The following is a 24,044-nucleotide window of genomic DNA, read 5'->3' on the forward strand; positions in this document are numbered from 1 at the left end:
CATAGGGTTTAAGATCAAGGGTTGCTTAACTTAGGGAACACCTCTTTGACATCAGTCAGCAATTACAAACTCATTAAATAATCAATCTCAGCTTTCCTCCACATGAGACAACACTGAGCTCTTTACTTCTCTTTGACTATCTGTGGCCACCATATTGTTAATAGTCTCAGCTGGAACTCTCATGGATAGTTTTGTTGGCTCTCATAAGACTGGCTTTGGTTAGCACATGTGTGAATGGAAGAGAGCCATGGGGAACTGAAGTTCTTGTTAACATCTTGTGAACCAAAGGGGAGCACTGAGCTCCATGGCATGTCTATTGGTAATGGGAGTTGCTATAGACTGGATTAGAGGTGGCAGCAAAGGGATGTGGCATTGGGGCAGCCCAGGAACCAAGAAGGATTCCTGAATGGTAAACTCACAGAGGACAGGGATTTTCTCTATGGATTCTCAGATTTCCAGTCTGGTGAGGTGCCCGGCATGTTGAAGCCAACATGCCTATTTTTTCAATGTTGCAAATTGAGCTACAAATAGCAATAGGTTTAATAAAGAGAGAACGGCTGCAAGGGAAAGTATTAAAAACCTGAAAGAGAGAAGAAAAGAAATTCTCAGGCTCAAGGATGGCTCATGCAATTTCTGTAGAGTGGTTGTGTCTCCATGTCAAAATGAAATCCAGAGTCTAAGGCTAGCATCTAACATCTAAAATAAACTGTGATGTGTGGAAGTGACTTCTCTCATAGCTGCCTCTACTGTAGCACTTCTTTCATATGATTGGGTTCTCAAAAATATTCTAAATAAGCAATTTATTTGAGGCTTCTTGAAACCGAATAGTTTGGTGATTTGAAAGCATTTATCATTGGTTATGGATTGTGCTTAAATGCCATTCTGCTGATTTCTTATATTATCTTAAATTATACAGTAGAACGTGGGAATACATAAGTGAACTATGAAACAACCAAAAGATAAAATGCATATAGTCATTAAAAATAACATTTTCAAATAGCATTTATTGATAAGGGAAAATTCTCATCATGTAATGTTATGTGAAAAAGCAAGAAAATATATCTTGGCACATATGGAGACCCAAATAAATTCTTTTTGAATAAATCAATGTTTCCTATAAAACCTTATATCTGTGCAAAAACTATGAGTATATTGATGGATTATGTCTCTTTGGCTCTCAAAGTGAAAAATCTTGGATTAGTGGTCAAGAAAGTATGGGTATAATCCAAATTTTTAACTCTTTTGGAGCTGAGGTGACAGTTTGTTCTAGAATGGTCCCTCGGGGGCTCTTTCAGGTCACCCATGCTCTAAGCTGGTCTTAGAGACTGGACAAAGCAGCTGTCATTGAGAAGGATGCCACCAGACAAGCCTCATATGGTTTGCATCTCTTTGCCAACTGATACTTGTTCAGCCTTGACCTCCCATTGTTTCCCATCATTTTATATGACTGTCTTGAGTTTCTACCTCCTGAGTCACTCCTTGCTGCTGCTGTGTAAAGAGGCCTCTTGATTTATTAATCAATTAATCAGTGCATGCTGGGGAGCTGTTCAGGGTAGTTAAACAGGGAAAACAAAATGCTGGAACCCATAATCAAGATGGATTGTAATTAAGAAGGACCCTCCCATCAATGATCTTCCTGTCCACCCTGAATGCCCTGCACTACCCCCTCACCCACAGCTCACCACACAGATTCATCCCTGATGGAGTTTCTGCTCCATAAAAGCTACAGCAAAATTTCAGAGGGGAAGATTTCTTCTAATGTCCTAGAGGAAACTAACCCTTGAGATGAGCCTCATCAAGTATTTGCAACAACTGTTGAACCTCAAAAGTTCAATCAGCCCGTTAAACTCAAAACATGCCATAATGACTTTGTCCATATGGGCAGGTACTATTCTCTGTTGTACTCTATATGACTCCTATTGGAGTCATTGAACTGGAAGAACATTACAACAAGAATAACTGTGGCCTTGTGTAATAGATTAGAGTATCAGTGAGATGAAGTAATTTGTCCAAGGTCACATAGAACTCCAAGGTCCCAAGCAGCAGAACTATTCCAATGCCCAAATAACATTCCTAGCATTGTTCCTATGTGTGCTTCTGCTTTCCTGTGAAGTTTAAAGCAAAGTAAACTAGAGACATAATCCTCATTAAATCCATTTTCTGATTTCTCGTAGGTATGTGTTAAGAGTGGCCTCTGAACTAAAGATCTTTTATTTTTATATTGGGTCTTGTTATATTGCTCAGGTTGATCTCAAACTCCTGGGCTCAAGTGATCCTCCTGACTCAGCCTCCTGGGGAGCTCAGACAACAGTGTGTACAACCATGCAGCTCTAAGATTTTTGAATAGTAGTTTTAGATGAATTTTGTGGGGAAAGCATCTTGGACTATTGTAATGGGTCAGGAAGTCAAATACATGGACAGGGCAAATGAGAAACACTAGTTAATCTTCAGAGGTTTGCTGTGCTACTGGGATAACTGACGTCTGGGTTAAGAATCTGCTTTGGTTTGGTCTCCTTCCAATGGCATTTAGCATAGAGTGTTGGTGAAGCCAAGATTTTCTTAGAACAGAATTTCTGTTCTTGATCCCAACTAGCCCTTTCATCCATTACCAACTTTCTAGGGATAATAGGAGCCATGGGTTCACAATGCTGTACCCACTGCCCCCTGACCATCCCGCCTTAATTAATGTCTTCTGTTGAACACCTGAGGAGGGTTCAGGTTGGCTCTAATTCTTAAGTGAATATAAGGTGAATCTGAAATGTTCCTATTTGACTGGCTGTAAGAATTCTTAAAAATCATATTTTATTTTATTTCATTTTGTTTTATATACCTTTAAAGTTTTCACTACAAAATTCTTACATTTGTCCAATGCATTTGTCAACTACATGCTGCCCATCTGATGGATGGATGCCAAACTCTGACTAGAGTTTGACTCATCAACCAGACATCTGAATTGCACTCACTAGCCTTGAGTTACGACTCTCCTTTTTCTCTGTTCATGTGTTCTCCAGGATCCTGCTTTCTCAGCTGTGATTCATGACAAGCTCCAGGTCCCCAACACCATTCGGAAGGCATGGAATGACCGAGACAACCGCTGTGACATTTGTGCCACCCACCTGAACCAGCTGAAACAGGAGGCCATCCAGATGGTGCTGACTTTGGAGCAGGCAGCTGGTAGTGAGCATTATGATGCCTCACCTGGATCACCCCCACCGCTCTCCAATGCCCCCAACCTGGTGGGGTCCCGGCACATGGGTGGGCTCCAGCAGCCCAGGGATTGGGCCTTTGTGCCTGCCCCCTATGCCACCTCCAACTACACAGGCCTTGTCAACAAGCACAGCAGCAAACCCAATAGCCTTGGGGTCAGCAACGGGGCAGAAAAGAAGAGTGGATCTCCCACCCATCAGGCCAAGGTCAGCCTCCAGATGGCCACAAGTCCCAGCAATGGGAACATTCTTAACTCGGTGGCCATTCAGGCTCATCAATATCTGGATGGCACCTGGTCCCTTTCAAGAACCAATGGGGTCACCCTGTACCCTTACCAGGTAAGTTCCTCTGTAAGCAAGGACAAGCAGGGTTGGCTAGAGTTAAGGTAGAGAATTGGGCAACTCTTCCTTTCTCCACCCTTCTGCTTCTGGGAGCTCCTCTGCTCAGAACTTAAAGCTTTCATGTGACCCCCACAGTGTTCTCATCTAACAGGCCTGCCTGTGTTGAGAGTGTAACCTCTGAACCTTCTACTCCTGCCTTCTCTCTGCTCATTCAGTGTATCTCCTTCCTAAGAGATCTTATTGGTCCAGATAGTGCCAAAGGCATGCCAGCAATCAGGTTTACTGTGATGCATAGTGACTAAGAGTATAGGCCCTAGAGATATTGGGACTGGAGTCCAAGTCCTAATGTTCACTTACTAGCAATATGAACTTGCACAAAGGGTTTGTCCTAATTCAGACTCAGATCTCTCATGAGCAAATAGAACAGTAGTGAGAATTAAATAAGGTTATGTATATAAGACATATGGTCCAATATCTGGCATATGGTAAGGATTGTCATTGTGGTATTAACAAATATTTAAGAAATTAAGACAAATGGGTGAGATGTTTTTAAATCAAAGAATATGGTAAGTCCCTAAAATCAAGATTTTAAAGCAACCTGTGGAAAGAGCTGAACATCATTAAGAATTAAATATATGAAGGACATATAATCTGTTAGCACTATGCTTCCATTATCTATACCTTCTAAATGAGGTGAGAGTCCCTTCCTAATCTCTCTACCTTGACAGATCTTAACCCTTTACTACCTGCAACTCATCTTAAATTTTGTTGGGATTGAGTTACCAAAGGTGTTTCACCTTTTCTTCTTTTCTCCTATTTAGATTAGCCCATACCTCCTCATTTCTCTAGAAGAATATAACAGGTCTCAAATCCGCTAAGGAATTTTTAAAAATTGTGCTGATTTTTTCCTGGGTGGGTTTTCTCTGGGGTGAAATTTGGGTTAAATTCATGTGCTCTGTGTCCACTGTGACCATTATGTGGGAAGCAGCAGAGTCATGACTATTATTGGAGTGGAGAGGTGGCCAGGGTCATGGGGTATATTAGTCAAGGGAGTTAACTGGCATAATAGGTAATCCTTCAAATCTCAGGTAATTTCTTACTGCTTCCCTCTCATGGTGAGTATTGGATGAATGGCCTGCCACTGGTGCACGGACTTGGTCTTCTTCTATCGATTGTGTCACTACCACTGGGAGCCTCAGAGTCCCCCGGCAGATCTTCAGGAAGATGAAGAAAGAGCTCAGAAACAAGGAAAGAAAATGTGCAGGATCTCACTGGGGGACTTTAGGGGCCCAGCCTGGCCTGGTAGGGCTGTATGTTGCTTCCGTCCTTATTCCAATCCAGTATCCTGGCCCCCACTTTCCTGCAGAGGAAACTGTGAAAGCCAATCTGCCTATGTGCCCAGGAGAAAAATAAACAAGTTGAGTGTACACATAACACAGTTTTGGTACAGTGGGCCACGGTACATGGAAACAGAATGAGTCAAGAGTGGCTGATAAAATTCCTGGTGACTTTTAGAGTATTTGAGAGGGGTTTAGATTGTGTTTCTTGATATCTTGAAAGAAAATGTGAAGCACTGATTATTTTTCTAAGAAGTCAGCGTTCATAGATTGTCAAACTTTTCATTTACTTGGTACCTTGTAGTTTCAACAATAGAATACACACATCATTTTATTTAGCCCTAGAGCAGGCCTGTGAGGTAGGCAGAGAAGATGTTAAGTCTTCTTTTCACAGATGGGGATTATGATGCTTAGAGAAACTGAAGGACCTGTGGCCACACAGCCAATGACACCAGCACCAGCCATTGCCTCACCCAGGCCCAGGGTTTCCCCACCCCAACTACTTCCAACTTTCCTAGCTTACCCCTGAGATATCTCCTTTCAACATCTTTTCCAGATAGTAATCATTTGTAGACCTGACACACCAAAAAAAAAAAAAAAAAAAAAAAAAAAAAAAATCATCTCTTGTTTTGACTTTCAGGGGTTGCTGAACTGTCGTTTCACTTTTGGACAGAATTTTCCAAGTTGTTTATATAAATATAATAAAGAAGCAGTGGCATCCTGGGGAGGCTTTATGATTTAATCTTGAAAATAACTATTTAGGGGAATGTGTTAGCTAGCTTTCCATCACTAGAACAAATACCTGAGATGATCAACTTTAAAGAGAAAAGGTTTATTTTGGCTGATAGTTTTGGAGATTTCAGTGCACAATTGGTTGGCCCTGTTGCTTTGGGCCTGTGGTAAGTGCATCATGATGGGGGCATGTGGTAAAGCAAAACTGCTCACCTCATTGTTAGGAAATAAAAGAGAGTGAAGAGGGGGCCAAAGTCCAGCAACCCTCCTCAAGGACACATCCCCAATTACCTAAAGACCTTCTATCGGCAACACCTCTTAAAGGTTCTGCCATCTCCCAATAGTGCCACTCTGGGGACCAAGCCTTTAACACATGGGCTTTTGGGGGATATTCAGGATCCCAACTAAAGCGGGCAGGAACAGAATATGACTTCTTTTTTATTGTGGAATAGTATAGGATTTTTTTGTTTAAAATTTTCTAAATAGTGTATTTTAAAATTACACATGAAATACATGCTTGTTGTAAAATAAAATTTAAACTATATGAAGAGTTTAAACAGACTTTAAAACTCAGTGTCACCCAGATTTTATAACTTGGGTACATTTCTTCCCAGTATTTTATGTAATTTGATTTTGTAAAGTTATAAATAGGCTCAATTCTATGAACTGCTCTTCACCTAATAGATGAGAGTGCATTTTCCCTTGCCATTATATATATTTAGTATAACATGATCTTTAGTGTTAGCATAATATTATCCACTCTCTGAATGTATTATAATTTACATGACCAAGCATCGATTATTAGGGTTCAGGTTTTTGCTAGTATAAATGAAATGCTCAGGTGAACATTCTTCCACCCAGGTCATGTTTCAGCAATCTCCCAGTTGTACTCATGTTACACAAGGAACTCACGTTTCACCTTCCACACCCCACAGCCCTTGAGCATGTATCAAGGGCTCCTCAGAAGACATAGCTGCTATACTGGTGCTAATGAACAAGGATGGAAGAACTTGGAATTGGTGCTTTTGTTAAAAACATTCAAAGTATGGTGAAGATTTGTAGGAAGGGGGAAATCCTGAAGATATTGCTTGAAAGGAAGATTAGGAATTACTGGTGCATTTCTTTTATTTTTGCAATAGTTCTGTTTCTCTTATTCCCCTATCTCAAAGGAAAGATAATATCTGGAATAAGAGCAAGTGTTTATTAAGCCCTAGTCAATTGCCATGCACTGTGCTAGGTGTTGAGTGGGGTTGCTGCCCTGTCCTGTGATCCTCACAGTGAGGAAGAGGCAATTGTACTGCCCATTATGGGGCAGATGGGTGAGTGCAAAGGCAGAGAGATGCACAGCCTCTGAGAGCATGTGGAAGGAATTGGAATCCATCCTGTGGGACAAGGTGGCTACTATGGCTTAAAGCTAGATATAAAGGTGACTCACACAAGCTACCAGCTTGAAATTGTCCAGGATAAATTGTATTGCCTCTTTCCCATTCCAGTATGGACCAATTCTTGCATTTCCTCTGAGTAATACTCAAAGGGACCAGAGGAAATCTCTCTGGATAAAGAGATTTGGGACCTAGCTATGAGTTAGTGTCCCCTGTGTTGTGACCATGTCATCCTGATGCCCTGGGGGAGGGACTCGGGGTCTGGCCAGACTGAGTGTCTCCCGTTGTGGACATCTCCCTGCAGTAAATAATCTGCAGTTCACAGTCTAGTCAGCTCATCAGAGATGGTTGACTGCTCTGAAAGCTGACCTCATTTTTCCTGCTCGCCCATACTCTCACTTCCCTCCCCATAGAACATATTACTGCTGGGTTAGTGCCAAAGCTGTTCACTGGGCACAGAAACAGCTAGACTTTGTCACTACTGAGGGTGCTGCTCTGCACCCATGGAACCTGAGCCTATGGAAACGAGGGAGAAGAGGCTTGTCCTTCTGCCACTTTGATGTAGTGAGGATGAAACAGGGAGCCTGGTGAAACCGTCAGATGGGTAACAAAGGGGTCCCACAAATCCCTCAAATCCCCTGTTATCATACCCCTGTGCAATAGTCTCCAAAGGTTTCCATAGGAAGACTGTCTCTCTTTCTCTTGCATGTTTATGCCTCCAGAAAACAGGAACCTATAAGCATCATAGATAAGAGAAATTGAGGCACTGAGATCACATCAAAAATATTGAACAAACCACAATGATAATTTCTCATTAAATATCTTAGCAAACTGATTTCATAGGAGAAGATAAGATGGGCCCTGCCAAAGAAATAATTTCTTCTATTAACTTGCAGAAATTTAGCACAACCATGCATGCAGAAATCAGAAAATGCTCTCCAGCCGTCCTTTGACCACATGACATTTCTAGATTAGTTCCTTGTAATCCTCTATAGATTTATTACCTCTTTTTGAATGGTGGTTGCTTAAGCCCAGTTTACACTCATTATAATAAGTGGTTACAGAAAAGATTGTACACATAACACTCAGAATCTTAGGTTGTCAGTGATAGAATCCACTTCTGTAAGATGGCAGCAGGATTTTACATCCAGGTGAGAGGTTTGGAGACAGTCCTATCTGGTTCAAGTCCCTAGCTCCACCAACTGATGAACTGCAGTTTAGTAGCTTAACATCTTAGTTGAATTTCCTTATCTATCAAAGTTAACTCACAAGGTGATTTTAAGTAATAATTAAGAAAAAAGCGTGAAAATATCTTATGAACTATAAAGCAGGAATGGCAATATAAATGACTTACTTCAGTCCCCTCATTTACCAGAGGAAAAACCTGAGGCTGAGAGACTTGAAATTCCTTTGATTCTGAACTTCCCAAATCCTAGTTCTATCTCTTTTGCTAATGATAAACTCATGGAGAATAGGAATCCACTTTATACCCTTGTCCTTCATAGCAGCTAACATGTGCAAGTGTGACTTGCATTAGAGAAAAGTTCAATTTCCCACAACTGACTCTAGATTAAGGGGAAAATTACAGATCACAGAACCTATCTAGACCCAAGATTTTTGATGGAAACCGTCAGTTATCTGATTCCAAGCTAATCTTTAACCTGAAGTATCATGACACTATTAAATCCTTGGAAACAATGAAAAGAATCTGGGTGGCGTTGTGATGTTACTTTCAATACAGGACATTTACAAGGATAGAAGAACTTTGTTTTATAGGATTTTGATTAAATTGAATTGATCAAGAAAATTCAAACTTGGGGGTATTATCTCAGGGGTAGATCTTAGGCTCAGTATATGTAAAGCAGTGGATTCACTCTTCAACATCCCTCCCTTTCACCCCCGCAAGAAAAAATGAAAATTCAAGATGATGTTAGATTGACATGTAAAAAAATAATTCTATAATGGGTCATTAATACAGCGAAGGTATTCAGCGTGCATTCCTTGAGTTAAAGGAAAAGGTCTTCAATAAACATTATCCTGCTTTCTCAAAAGGCATCGTTTGGAATCAATGTTAGAGATAATGCTAGACTGAACTCTGGCTGAAGTTACTGTGGGATTGGCTCTATTTTTAGATACGGTTGTGTCTGTTAAGCACTGTCATTATAAGCCTTTACAAATTAAGATATGGGCACAGAGGGATGAAAAAGCAACACCAACCTTGAACCAGCTCAAGGTTTGCTAAACTATAGAACCTCTGCAGTGCTCAAAACTTGCTCCTCAAAGATAGAAGTACTGGGAGGACTTGGAACCCCTGAGGGTAGAAAGTGAGATCCTGCAAGGCCTGCCAGGTGCTGTTGTACTGAGGCTTTTTGTTTATACTGGATCTGTGGAAATCAGAAGCACATCTGGTATGGCTGATGTCTGGGGGCCGAGACATACACATGCCCCTCCTGGCTGGTCACTTTTTAAGAAGGCACAGAGATGGGTGCTTGTACTATGTTAGGAGTGGAGGATTTCCATTTATACTCTTTGCAACTCTCCAGGGTGCAGACATTTCCCCTTGAAATATATAACCAGTCCTGGTTCAGTTGCTGCTGCATCTTCTCAGCATCAGATGTTCTAATTATGGCACTGAGAAAATTTTAAAGACTAGATATTTTGAAAATATTTTGAAAAGATTTTGATTGCTCCTGTTTTTAGATGGCCAAAGGGGTATTGAATTGTTCGTTCATTTGTTTGTTTTTTGACGAACCATGGATACAGAAAAAAGAATCAGTTTGTGTATTCAGTCATGGACAGAACATTTCTCAAAAGGGTTCAGGGTGAAATTCCAAAAAGGTAGTCATTGCTTGTGAAATGGTCAGGGCCATTTATGAAAGGAACATACAGAAAATTTCAAAAATGTTTTCAATTTGGTCATTTACTTGGTGCGATAGGCTGACTAAGGCTCCCCTTCCAAGATATCCATGTCCTGGTCTTCACAATCTATGGTGTGTTAGTTTATGTAGTAGAAGAGAATTTTGGGGTAAGCTTAAGGATCTTGAGATGTAGGAATTGCCTGGATAGTATATCCAGGTGGGCCCAATGTATTCAGAATAAATAAAGAGAGGCAGGAGGATCAGAGCCAAGGAGGGGAGAGGAGAGAAGATGCTGCGCTGCTGACTTCAGTGATGGAGGAAGGGGCCACAAACTAGGGTGGGAAAACATTTCTAGAAGCTGGAAAAGACAAGGAATCAGATTATCCTGAGATTCTCTAGAGGGAATCAGCTCTGCAGATTCCTTGTAGACTTCTGACCGTCAGAACTTTAGGAGAATAAATTTGTGATAATTTGCTTCAGTTGCCATAGAAGACTACCTGTAAGTATGTGGCAACTGAAAATCTTGGTAAGGTGAAGTGAGATGAGGTATACAGATGGAGGAGTTGCCACAGAAACCTGCAGGATGGCTAAGAATGTGGGCTTTTCATCCCATACAATAAACTACATCGCCCTGTGGATCGGCCAGTACATTAGCAAGTCAGATTATTTCATTTGGATGCCTCCACAGAATGAGAGGTTACTCATACTGCACCATTGGTTTTCAATTGTCTCAGATTTCCCTATTGTTACAGAATCATAATAACAAGCACACCACAGCCACTCTCCATTGGTAGCTAGTAATTACCATTATGTAAGTCTCCCATAGTGTTGAAACTGCAGAAATCATTCCAAGCCGAGGGGATGGAGAGACTGAATTAAAATATGTGTGGAAGGAAGCTCATCTTCTCCATTGGACCTTTTGACCCCATAGTATGGGGTTTCACAGAACTGTCCCAGTAATAATTCTTACCTCTCTTAGGATCTTGAGGATCAAATGTATTTGAAAGCACTTTGAAAATTATAGAGCAGAATGCAAGTGTTGGTTGGTTTTGATTTTATTTAGTAGGCAGAAGATAGCTATCAGAAATTTTAGAGCAGGATAATGGGAAGATTTCCTTCCTTGAAAGCAACGATTCTCAATTTTGGCTAAAATCACTTGGGAGATTGAAAAAAAAAAAAAAAGAATTTAAAAAACTGCCCAATCCCCAAGGCCTACCTCAGATCAATGAAACGCAGATATCTTCAGGTGAGAATGAGACTATCCCAGGCCTTGTTTGGAACTGTGAGGGCCAAGATTCACAGCTTTAAAGAATAATTTATCTGACACTGGCATAATAAGTACAGGGAAAGGAACAATTATATGTAGATAGGTAGTGTGTCAGTCAGCTTTCTATCACGGGGACAGAATACCTGAGATAATCAACTTAAAAAGGGGAGGGGTTTATTTTGGCTCACAGTTTCAGAGATTTCAATTCATGGTCACTTGACCCCTTTGCCTTTAGACCTATAACAAAGCAGCACATCATGGCAGGAGTGGAATAAACTACTTACCAGAAAGCAGAGAAGAGGAAGGGGCAGGGTCCTATAGTCCCCTTTAAGAGCATACTCCCAATGTTTCAGTTTTCTACCACTTAAACAAGTGGTACCACTTCCCAATATCATTAAACTGAGGGCCAACCTTCAAAGGGACATTCCAGATCCAAAGTGTAGGAGAGAGAGAAGAGAGAAGAGATGGATAGATAGTATATTTGTTTCCTAGGAGTGCTAAAATAAATGATCACAACCTAGGTGATTTAAAACAACAAAAAATTATTCTATCATACTTCTGGGAGCTAAAAGTCCAAAATCAAGGTGTCAGCAGGGCCGTGCTCCCTCTGATTGTGCAAGAGAAGAAGGCTTCCTTGCCTCTTCCAGCTTCTGGTGGTTCCAGGCATTCCTTGACTTGTGGCTTATTGCTCCAATCTCTACCTCTCTCTCTCAATGGTCTCAAGTCTCTGTTTTCCCCTCTTGTAAAAAGGACACAAGTCATTGCATTTAGAGCCCAGTCTAATATGATCTTGTCTTGATCCTTAACTAATTATATCCCAGAGACCCTATTTCCAATAAGGTCATGTTTTGAAGATCTAAGTAGACATGAATTTTGGGCAAACTGTATTAGACCCATTATAGATGATAGATAGATATATAGATAAGAGATAAAATGTGGAAAGTAGAGTGGAGGTTGAGAAGGTTGGGTATACCCAGCTCCTTCCCCATTGAACCATTCTGAAAAAAGTAGGCACATGTGTTTGTAACTGGATCCCCTTTTGCATTCTTTGACTGGAGAGGAATAAAGGGAGCAAGTGGAAGAGGTAAAAAGGGCAAAGCAAAGAGAGGGAGGGAGGTGGCATGTCCACATACACCCTTATGCAACTGGAGAGCCAGAGAAAATATTTAGTTCCAGGATGAATGATGAACATATATACATGATTTTTTGGTGTGTGGAATAACAGCATCCTCTTCTGAAATGACTTTCAATTCATTTGTGCCTTTAGGTATAAATGTAAACAGGTATAAATAGGTATAAATGTAAACAGTCCTCTTAGGGCACTGCCTCTGGGGAGATGAGTTTAAATTGAAGGCCTAAACTGACCAATGCTAGAGGAACCTCACGCCATTTCTGTTGACCAGGCTGATAGTCTGTGTTAAGTTGGTAGAACTGTCTGTATTTTTTTTTGCTTGAGAAATATTTCTAGGCTCCTGAAAGAGGCTACAAGTAGTAGGTAAGATGCTATGCTTCTTTAAACAGTATTTCTTAGTCACCCACTTTTGTTTGGGTGAGTGGGGTGGGTGGGGAGAGGAGTAGGAATGTGTCTATCATTTCCCAAGCACAGAAGTTACTTCATGTTGTCTGCTGCAAACTCTCCCAGGTCAGTCTGGAGTGGAAGGCAGAGCTGAGGATCATGCATTAGGGGATGAAATTAGTCAGAGAGATTGTTTAGATGCAGATGCGTTTTCACAGTTATCCTGTGTTTTAGACTGCTTCCTGCCTCCTAGAGCTAGGTTTATCCACTGTCCACAGCAAGTGGGCTAAGGAGAGGGGTCATCAGGCATTGCTCTTTTCTTTTTAATATGGAAAATTGCTTTTAATAAGGAAAATTGCTACTGGTTCACCAGAAATAAAACCCAGCATCCTTGCTTGCTGCTTGACCTTTAGCAGGCTTCCCACCTGTTATGTGTCTGTATTTTCTACTCTGTAAAGTTAGAGTTGGATGTTAGGAAATAATGTGTGTTTAATATTTAGCCCTGTGTCTGACACTTGGTGACCCCTAAGTTAAGTTCATTTAAACTGGAGCACCATCTTCCTTTAGTCAAGTTCATTTGATTCAAGTCGAATGGAATCCGGACCCTTCTCCAATACAAGAACCAGTGGTAGATGAAGAAACAATACCCAAACCATAAAATGAATATCAAGCACATGTAATAGATATTATCCAGGAACTCAGAGACTCCAGCCACTCCTCACATTACCAGGAACCGATATCTTACATGGGAATGTTGAATTTTAAGTAGAAATTATCTTGTTCTACCATTAATGGATAAATTGATAAAATATTGAAAGGCTCATTGACCAATTTTAGCCCATATTTGGGGAATGTTTTTAAGAGAGGAGAAGAAGCAATTTATAGGCACAAATCACTTCAAATAATATAGTGTGGAGAAAGTACATTTAAAATAATCCAAAAGAGTATAAAACCTTATTATTTTTGAGTTAACTTGAAATTTCAAGAAATTCAGGCCTAGTTCATGTCTCTTTATTGAAAGAACAGAATACAAATACTCAGGTCTTTTGCTTTTGTTTTTACATTTATGGTAAATTATACTTTTTCTTATTTATACATTTATGATAAGTTGGGATTTTAATATATTTGCTTTCTTACTAATTTTCATCTTTATTTTCAAACTATACATATTTTTAACATTATTATAGAATTTGGAGTTTTCAATAAGATGGAAAAATTGAAATTTCCTCCTTACCTACCCTCCCCTAGATATATACCTAATTAATTTGGGATTGAGATTTTATTGGCTAACAGTCTTTAGTGTGACAAATTAGCATGCCTCTATCTTATAGAGGTATTTGTGAAGATTAGTTAATGAGTCATGTATTTCATATGCGTAAGTCATGCCCAGGGAGTAATTTGGGTATTTAGGAAGCATATTAGTCACCAATTTGGGGACTCTGGAGGCTATTTAGTGCCTTACTGCTCCATCAGTGGCCTCAAAGAGTTAATATATCCCTTCAGTATCTTATCTAAGAGTCTGGAAAGGAGGGGTCTCTGGGGAGAGGAAGGTGCCACATGAAAAGTAGACAGAGCAGCAGCCAGATCTATATTCAGGGCGGTGACCAGGAGTTTTCTAATTACATGACTAATCTGAGCCAACCTGACAGCTTCCATCACCTTAGCAAGGTTGGTTTCCTCTGTTGATTAGGCTAAGAGGAGCCTTATCAATGGGAAGATCTGATCCATTCGCCTGTTCACATACTCCCCTCTGTTTAAAGCAAACAGATCTTAGGAACCAAGTCATGCCCTCGTGAATTACAAATGACAAAACCCAGGCTCAGACATGTTAAGTGACCTGCCCAAGGTCCTGCAGCTAGGGCATGACAGATAGGATTCAGACATGGGTGTCCAGCTCCTACCCCACCATTCTCCTGAGAGAAGGAGGCAGCTCCTCAGGCTGGTTAAATGTGCAACCCTCCTGGGGAGGGCCACCGTCACCTCACGTGATTTCTTTCTGTGTGATATGGATTTCCAAGTTAGGTTTGCTCCGACACAAAAGTGTTGAAGTAAATGCTCTGGGTTACAGCTCCTCATTAGGAGGTCAGGAGGCTGGTAGGGATACAGCTTTAGATAAAGATGGGCCCCCCAAATGGAAAAGAGGCTGTGTAAGCAATGCTGCCATCTAGTGAGACAGGCTTTAGCTGAACTCAGAGGTGGACTTCGAAGCCCTGATAGGCAGAATCTTATTAGAAATTATTCTAATTTGCTAAGAGTAATAAAAAGGAACAAAGCCATTTCCTCCTCAATGTTGTGGTTCTTATTTAACAGAGTGGTATATGTTGAAATTTGGTGTCCTAACACATATCCTTTAGAAAAGTCACTGTCATTGGAACAAGCCTTCTGTGAAAACAGAGCTCCGTTTTGGCAGAGTGGAAAGAGCACACAGATTTGCATGTGGATTCTGGCTCACTTACATGTTCGCTGAGTAATATTTGTTGTGTTTTTTTAAAATTGTGGTAAAACAGACATAAGATTTATCATTTTGACCATTTTTAAACATGCAGTCCTGTGGCATTAAGGACATTCCCACTGTTCTGCACCCGTCTCCACAACTCTTCATCTTCCCATCTAGAAACTCTGTACCATAAAATACTTACTCCCTATTCCCCGACTTCAGCCCCTGGAAACTATCGCTCCACTTTGTCTCTGGGAATTTTCCACTGGGTATAGGTGAAATCACACAGTATTTGTCCTTTAGTGACTGGCTTATTTCACTTAAGCATAATGTCCTCAAGGTTCATTCAAGTCGTAGAAATGAGTCAGAATTTCCTTTATTTTTAATAATAATAATCCATTCTATGCACAGGCCACATTTTGTTTATCCATTCATCCATCAGTGGACACTTGGGCAACCCATCTTTAGGCTCTTGTGAATAATGCTGCTCTGAATATGGGTGTACAAATACCTCTTTGAGACCCTGTTTCCAGTTCCCTGGAATCTATATCCAGAAGTGGAATAATTAGATCATATGGTACTTCTACTTTTAATTTGTTGAGGAACAAACAGTTATGCTGTTTTCCTTCACAGCTTCATCATGTTACATATCCATCAGAAATTCCTATGGGTTCCATTTTTTCCACATCCTCTACAAAACTTCCTTTTTAAAAATTTTTAACTTTTTTTTTTTTTGTGTGTGTGTGTGGTCTGGGGATTGAACTCAGAGGTACTTTACCACTCAGCTACATCCCCAGCCTTTTTTATTTTTTCGTTTGAGACAGGTCTCACTAAGTTACCAAGGCTGGCCTCAATCTTGCTATCCTCCTACCTCAGCCTCCTGAGTCTCGGGGATAATAGGTGCACGCTATGGCACCTAGTCTCTCCCAACACTTCATTCTTCTTCTTCTTCTTCTTTTTTTTTTTTTTAGAATAGTAGCCATCCTCATGGGTACGAGGTGTACCTCATTCTCATTCTTCTGATTTACATTTTCCTAATGATCTATGATGTTGAGCATCTTTTCAGGTGCCATTTGGCCATTTGTAAGCTGAATAATATTTGGTAAATTACTTAACTGTTCAAAGTCTCAATTTCTTCTAGTATAGAATGTCTCCTAAGATTGTTTTTAACAATTGAATTCATTATTCTAAATTATATATAATTTTTACCTCTGTACATTGAATTTTAATGAAAATATGTATATCTATCGGTATCTGTATCTATGCCAATATCTATATCTATCTATAGAGAGAGACAGATTCAAAATCCTACACTGAGAAGTTCTACAAAACCAACCCATACAGATAACTTTCAGAGCATCGTGTTTTGCCTTCTTGCAACAAACAACATACTTGACATACTTGAAACAATTAACAAACTTCTGAAAAATAGTGGTGGGACCAATGAACTTAGAAATCTGAGGCATCTCTCATATCTGAGCATGATTGAGCTCCGTTTTGAGCAGTGATCTTGTGATTAATGTCTTAAACATAGGCTTTCTGCAGGGCCCATTCTGAGGCTTGGAAATTCATTCACAGCCCACTTCAAAGGCAACCGAGACTGTGTATTGGCATTTCTGTGGAAGACAACCGTTTTTTTGTTTTCCCCTAAAGACAGATTGTACTTTCTCATCTAAATAGCCTTTTTGATAGAATGCAGGTGCTTCAAGGCATTAACTACTGCTATTAGAGTAGGTCGCCCACTCTCTCTAGTATTCTGTTCAGGAAGACCAGTGCTTCATCATAGTTTATGAAACTGGCAATTTAAAAACAGCAACCACTTTGTTGAGTCCATTAGGAGGTAAGAGAGGGATCAGTAACAGCGAAATGAAAATTCTTCTGCACAAACAATGAGGAGAAAAGATGAATGGTGGTTGCCGATGCTTTTTGAAGAAAATGAGGGCAAGAGGACTGTCCTCTAAGAAGTGCCAGAGTCTTTCTATTCTAGAGAAAGAGCCGCACATTCACTCGGGAATGAGGAGGTGAGCCGGTGACTCCTTCCTGAACGTGTGCCTAGACTGCTAAAGCTTGCGAAGTGTTCAGCCCTGGAAATGGCCTTCCCTTTGGGAGAACTGTGGAGAAAATAAAGAGAATGCAGGACACTAAAGTCTTAATTCCATTTCCTCTTCTTCCACTGATGTGACGTGACGACCTTGAGCAGTTTTTCCAACTGCCAGGAGAAAAACTGGAGATGTCCTATTCTGCTCCTGGCTCTGTCAGCCTGCAGGTGGACACCTGTGAGCATTTCACAATTCTCATTCCTTTCTTTGTGCTTCTACTAACTAGGTTTTTTTTTTTTCCCCCAAAGTTACCATATTCATTCTGTCTTCACTTTGGGAGTCATGTGTGAATGTCATTCGTTTAGTGTCATAGAAATAAAAACAATCATCAAGCTAGCACTTGAATACTTCACTATATGCCCAGCACCAACTTTAGTTCTTTGTGTCTGTTAAATTGGTAAGACTTCTAACAAGCATAGGAAGTAAGGAGATCATTATTCTCATTAAAAAGATGAGGAAACTGAGGCATAAGTTATTAATTGACACCTGCACAGAGGAATTACACATTTCTGGACTCCTAAAAATTTAGTTGACAAATGTTTTTTGAGCATTTATTTAATGATTTTTTGGGGGAATTAAGATTAATAGATAGTATTTCCACAATTTAATAATCATTTAAGTTTCATGTTAATAGACAACTTGGTTAGATTTTGTCTGACTTGAAATATTAAGGACTCCTGTCTTTAGAATTAATAATGTTTAGTGACCAAGTTCTCTGTCTTCATTCTCTTCTCGTCTCCTCTACACGTCTGTTTCTTTCTTTTTGATGTGTTACACAGTCATCTCATGATAGCTCTAAGACCTAAGGATATAGCTTATAAGTTATTCATACTTCCGCCTCTTGCCTCACACCTAACTTTGGATTCTTTCAGTTTGCTTGCATCTCTGAGAATGGGTGGGCACTGGTAATGAAAGGACTTGCAAGGAAAATCTGTTAATTGTATAATTTATCAGCAATTTATACAAAAAACAGCACAAAAGAAAACGAGGACCAAAAGGGAGTTCTTAAAAAAGAAAGTCACTTATCTAAACATTGTACACCTTTCTACCTCTTCTTAGTAACTACTAATATGTAACAGGGGGAAATGACCAGATGTAGCCTTTGGAGTTAATCAGTATATGTGTATTCATATTTATACTAAGTATTATATGCCAAATGCACCTCTATTGTAAACACACTGTGCTTCACATCAGCCATTTAAAAACTCTTCAGAGTACTTCTACATCCTAGCACCCTGAATCTACACAACCATTTCTTATCACTGGGAGGGGATTCCAAGAAGGTGGAAAGATCTGCAAATACAGTGGCCATGAGAATGCTGCGTTGGGAAGCAGGTCAGAGGCAGAGGATGAAGGTCAAGCATTAAACAAGGACAAAGCCTGGGCTTTCCCCCTTCACACCACATGCACGGCCCTTGGCTAGCTAGGTGATGAGAAGTAATAGGTAGACATGACTCAGGTGGGTAGCGGGGGACGGAGTGGAGCATGCCACTCTAGTGGATGGAGAGAAGGAAGTGGCAGATCACTGGTTTAGGAGGAAGACCGCCACAGAGGGTCACAGATTTCACAGGTATTTAGAATGAAGTCCAAAGACCTTGAGGACTGATTGTGCAGGGGACAGAGAAGAGGGCAGCTGAGGATGACTCTGATTTCTTTGTTGGCTCTTGTATGGGTGGTGAGACCGAAGGAGTGAGGCTGAGCAGACCAGGAGAGAGCTCAGTTTGAACTCATGGGCTGTGGGCTACCTGGAGGACCCTTCAGTCCAGAGACAGCTGTGTCTGAGCATCCAACAGGCAAGGCTTCATTGTGTATGGGCGCTGGGCACAGATGAACCTCAGCAGGTAGGAGAAGGTTATAAAGCAAGTTCTGGAACTCAGGTCTTCCAGGTCTAGTTGTCCTCTCCACTGTACTGTCCTGTCTTGCCAATACCTAAGACACGAAAAGCACTGTGTTCTAATCATCTGTTCATTGGTGCATCCAGTTGAACCAGGCACTGTGCTAGCTCCTGGGACTACAAAGGACAGTGCTTCAGGTACTAGCAGTGGGCTTTGCCTTTTAACACTGTGTTGGCATAGGAAATCAGTGAGGGGTGGTGAGCTGTTCTCATTGTTTCTCCTGGACCTGCATGTAAGTGTGTGTGTGGGCAGGTGGTTGGTTCAGGGGAGATGGGCAGTGGGGTTTAAAGAGGAATGGCACAGTGACTTCATGCCCCTGATTGTGAGCAGGGACTATGATGCAGACTCTGTTGTGTGGCTCAGGAGCATGCCACTTCTGGGGTTAGGTCTCAGGGGTCTTCTGCTGTCCAGCCAGGTTGCCAATATGGAGGAAAACTAGACTCTGACCACCCACAGTGCTGAATAGCCCTACCTCCCCTCCCCCACCCTTGTCACCAGCAAGGGTCATATGGATCCCACTAGCCTGGCTTCACAATCTCCATTAGTATTGTTTCCTCCTTTAAACAACCTCCTTCTGAAAGCTCTCCATTGATAACATAAACAACAACTTCATCAGCTTAAACCGTGGCAAATGTCACCACTTATTTTGTCACTCTGATCCTGGGAGGAGAAAAACAGCTAATTTCAGTGCTTTAATTTATTCGGTACCTTGGGATGCCCACAATATGACAGGTGCCAGGAGCTGAGGACATAAAGATGAGTAAGGCTTGGTTGCTGTCCTCAGGATCTCCCCAAACACAGCTAGCCCACTGTGGTGTGGGTAAGGCAGGTCAGTGCCTTGGCAAACATGCAGACATCACGTTGTGGAAGGATGGCCAGAAGCCAGAAGTGAATTCCACCCAGGTGTCTGGAGAAATGCATCTTAGTATGGATTATTTACATAGCTGTGAGTTAGATGAACTGTTTACATGAGCAGTCATCCAGAAAGATACCGTAGATATTGTATTGAGGCTACTGTGTCTGGTCTAGTGCCTGATTCGACCTTTAAAATATTTGCAGCAGACATAATATGTGTAACTGGACATTGGTGGAGACTGTAGCATTGGGCAGGGAGAGAGGGCATCAAGACCAAGTGCAGTCCCATTTTCCTCTTAACCTGCCACATCTAGTCTCTGGTCATGCACTGGAGGAATGTTGAGGGTCCTGAGTTTCACTCACCAACTTTGGTCTAAAATGTACTTACATTTCTGAGACCAGAAAAGGCATCTTGAGTTAAAGGACCCTCTGATTTGTGCCCTCGCCTTGAGAAATAGAAAGCGGAGTCCTTACTCCTTTTCTTCTGCTTCTCTGTGCTCCTGTCCCTCAGAATAGAGGTGTTTCCATCAGGGGCACAGCAACTATAGTGACCACTGTTTTCACATAAAGTTCCCATTTAGTGTTTGGTGAGAATTAATCTCACTGGAGAAAGGTTCATAGTGTCAGTGTTTTTGTTGTATTATTAAAAAAAAATTAAAAACACTTTCTAAGGAAAAGGTATAAGCATGGTTCTTTTTTTGTTTTGTTTTGTTTTGACTGATATTTTTTTGAAGGAGTAGAAAAGTCTAGTACCTCATGTTGAAAGTATTTTCTTCTGCTGAAAGTGAGACTAAAGTGGAATCATGCACTTTTAATTGCTGAAGACTAAAGTGGAATCATGCACTTTTAATTGCTGAAGAAAACACCGGCTACTTTAAATGCTTAGTCACATCCATGTCACAGTCCTGATTTGCCCAGATTTGCTCTTTTTTTTTTTCTCATCTTGCACATACGATGCTGTTAGCATTTATCGCTGTGTTTGAAAACTGCCAAGATAATGACTGTGGTATTTAATCTGGCCCAATATATTTTCAACATACACAGGAGCGTGACTGGGTAGATCCCTCATTCCTTCCACATCTGCCGGCAGCCTTCCCCAGAGGGAAGTACGCCTAAGTCATCACAGAAAGATGGTACCTCATGCCCTCCCCTCAGATCCCTCTCTTCACTGTGATAAATATGAACTTAAAATTCAGTTTGTCTAGAATTGTACTTCCAGTAAAATGCTGCTCTAAGTCTACATGTATTGTATGAAGGAAGATATACAACGGAGAAGTTGTTTCTGATCCTTGGACCTGCCCAAGGAATATCTTCAAGAAAAGTCAGTGTGTTAGCTGACAAAATAACTGAGAAAATCAACTTAAAGAGGAAAAGTTTATTTTGACTCACAATTTCAGAGACGTTAGTTCATGGCCAGTTGGCCTTGTTGTGGGCCTGTGCTAAGTATAGTACATCAGGGCAGGAGTGTGTGAAGGAAGGGCTGCTCATCACACCACATCTGTGAGCAGAGAGAAAGGAGGGACCAGAGTCCCAATATCCCTTTCAAGGGCAAACCCTGGTGACTTAACTCTCTCACACTAGGCCCTGTCTCTTAAAGTTTCCACCTCCCAATAGCACTAAGCTGAAGACCAAGCTGTTAACAGAGAGACTTTTGGGAAACATACCAGATCTAAATTAGAGCAGTCAGTGTGGGATTTGAAGTGTCCTTACTTTTGTCCATAAACTTGCTTCTCTTAATTGATTTTAGGACAGTGCAAATCAGAGAAGAGAGGCAGTACCCATGGATTGGGAAAGTCATCCTTTAAGTTGACCTTGCAGTCAGTAAGAAACCTTACTCTAAGGAACATCATTCCCTCTGTTTAGGATGGGAAAGGAAAGTTCAGTTATGCTATATCTAGTGCTTGATTCACAGATCACAGATGCTTTCTGTGTCCACCCTCAGAAAAGCCCATCTTTGCGCACACACATTTCCATGTGCACACAGCACACACCTCCCAGCAGAACTGGAGTAAGTTGCAGTTTATTTACCTGTATTGCTAGAGTTGTTTGCCAGAGAGCTATAGCATATCTGAAATTAACATTAAAAACAAAATTATATTTAAAGTTCATGTTTATCTTTTGTATAGGTATTCTAATCCCTTGAATATCTGAGGCAATAAATCATGTTTTAGAAGAATTTTAGGTTACTTATTAAGTTTGTTATAATTCAAATATGAGGTGTCCCCCCCCAAAATTCATGTGTGGGACAATGCAAGAAAGTTTAGAGGTGAAATGATTGTGTTTTTTTTTTTTTTTTTTTTTTTGAGAGTTTTAACTTAATCAGTACATTAATCCCTTGATAGGGATTAACTGGGTGGTAGCTTTAAGCATGTAGGGTGTGACTGGAGGAGGTGTGTCATTGGGTCATGCCTTTGGGGTATATATTTTATCCTTGGTGAGAGGAAACATTTCTCTTTCGCTGCTTCCTTGTTTGTCATGTCCTGAGCTGCATTCATCCTCCACATGCTTCTGCCATGATGTTCTGCCACATCTTATTCCCAGAGCAACGGAGTCAACCATCCATGGACTGAGACTTCGGGAACCGTGAGACCCAAATAAACTCTTCCTCCTCTTAAATTGTTCTTGTCAGGTCTTTTGGTTACAGCAGAGAAAAAACTGACTAAAAGTTTAAATTTGTTAAAAATATTTTTCCACTTTCAAAATTAAAGTTATGCATGCACATCACTTAGAGTGAAATCATTTGACACAACTTGATGTGAAAGGTACCCATCCAACTTTGGGAATGTGTTGGGCGTTTCCTGCTTTTTCAAGCATCATTAATATTTATTTCTATATCATCACATTCTTAGGTTGCCACTCCTTGTTTTCCTTAGTTTTTGATTTCCTATTACAGCAGTAATTCTCAAAATGTGCTGTATAGACCATTTGAGCTCTCAAGATCTTGTCATTGGGTTTATGACATCAAAACTATTTTCATGGGCTAGTCACATAGGTCAGTGGCAGAGTGCTTGCCCAGCATATACAAGGCCCTGGGTTTTATCCCCATCACCAAACAACAAACAAATAAACAAACAAAAACCCTATTTTTATATCATACTCAGAATTATTTGTCTTTTTTGCTGCATTGACATTTATTTAGATGGTACAGAGGCAAGGGCGGATAAAACTACTGACTTAGCACGAATCAAGGCAGTGACTCCAGACTATGCTGGTACTCTTCATTGTCACATGTGTGGAATTTTCTGTAATAGTGTATAGTTGTGCTTCATAAAGAAGTAAAAATGACTGATTTTATTAAATCTGGAACTGTGTGTTGAAATGTGAAGTATTTAGGTATATGATAATTATCTCAAGGAAAAGCAATTGCCTGAGTTGGCAACTTGTTACTGGATTTTTTATTAATTACATTTTTACTTGAAAGAATACAGACATACAAACTATGATTATTTAGATGTGAGTATTCTGAAGAGATTTTTCTCAAAAAGGAAGGGAAGAGGGACTGGGTCTGTAGCTCAGTGGTAGAACTTGCCTTTCACATGTGAGGCACTGGGTTCGATCCTCAGCACCACATAAAAATAAATAATTAAAGATATTGTCCATCTACAACTAAAAAATATTTTAAAAACAACTAATAGTGTTGGTTTATCAATCATAATATTTGAGCTTTCGGTTGAAAGATCAGATTTTGGAAACTTGATTCTGCCACCATGACCTGTATATGTCCCAATCCTAAGATACTTTTCTGATAAAATAGTGGTGATATTAACAAACATGATTTATTGATACTATATCATGGAATGTGTCAATATCTGGAACCTGTGTGTTACTCAATAAACCAATATTTTCCAAATGACCTTTGCACTCTGTTGCAAATCTTGTAAGATCCATTCAAAAAGCCAGGTATCCTAATGGATTTTAGTACAATAGAATTTAGAGTACTAAAAATTTATCATTATAATTTCAGATTGCTCCTTTCAATGATTCTTGAAGAAACTACCACTTGTCAACTTTTTAGTGTAGTATCAATAGGAATACCCATAATTATCTAAAAAGGCTATGAAAATGTTCCTCTATTTTCCCCCTACCTATCTGTCTTAGGGAAGATTTTCTTCATACAT

The 24,044-nt window shown here is 40.4% G+C and overlaps 1 protein-coding gene across 1 annotated transcript in view; it reads left to right on the forward strand.

The window, feature by feature from the left end:
- Positions 1 to 24,044, forward strand: part of Kif26b (kinesin family member 26B) — a 500,968-nt gene that overhangs the window by 182,095 nt on the left and 294,829 nt on the right. Inside the window, exon 3 of the mRNA XM_047521119.1 lies at positions 3,012 to 3,545. Coding sequence (XP_047377075.1) covers positions 3,012 to 3,545 — 534 coding nt within the window. The remainder of the gene's footprint in view (positions 1 to 3,011; positions 3,546 to 24,044) is intronic.

This window comes from Sciurus carolinensis, chromosome 12, assembly GCF_902686445.1.
Source record: "Sciurus carolinensis chromosome 12, mSciCar1.2, whole genome shotgun sequence".
Taxonomy (NCBI): Eukaryota; Metazoa; Chordata; class Mammalia; order Rodentia; family Sciuridae; genus Sciurus; species Sciurus carolinensis.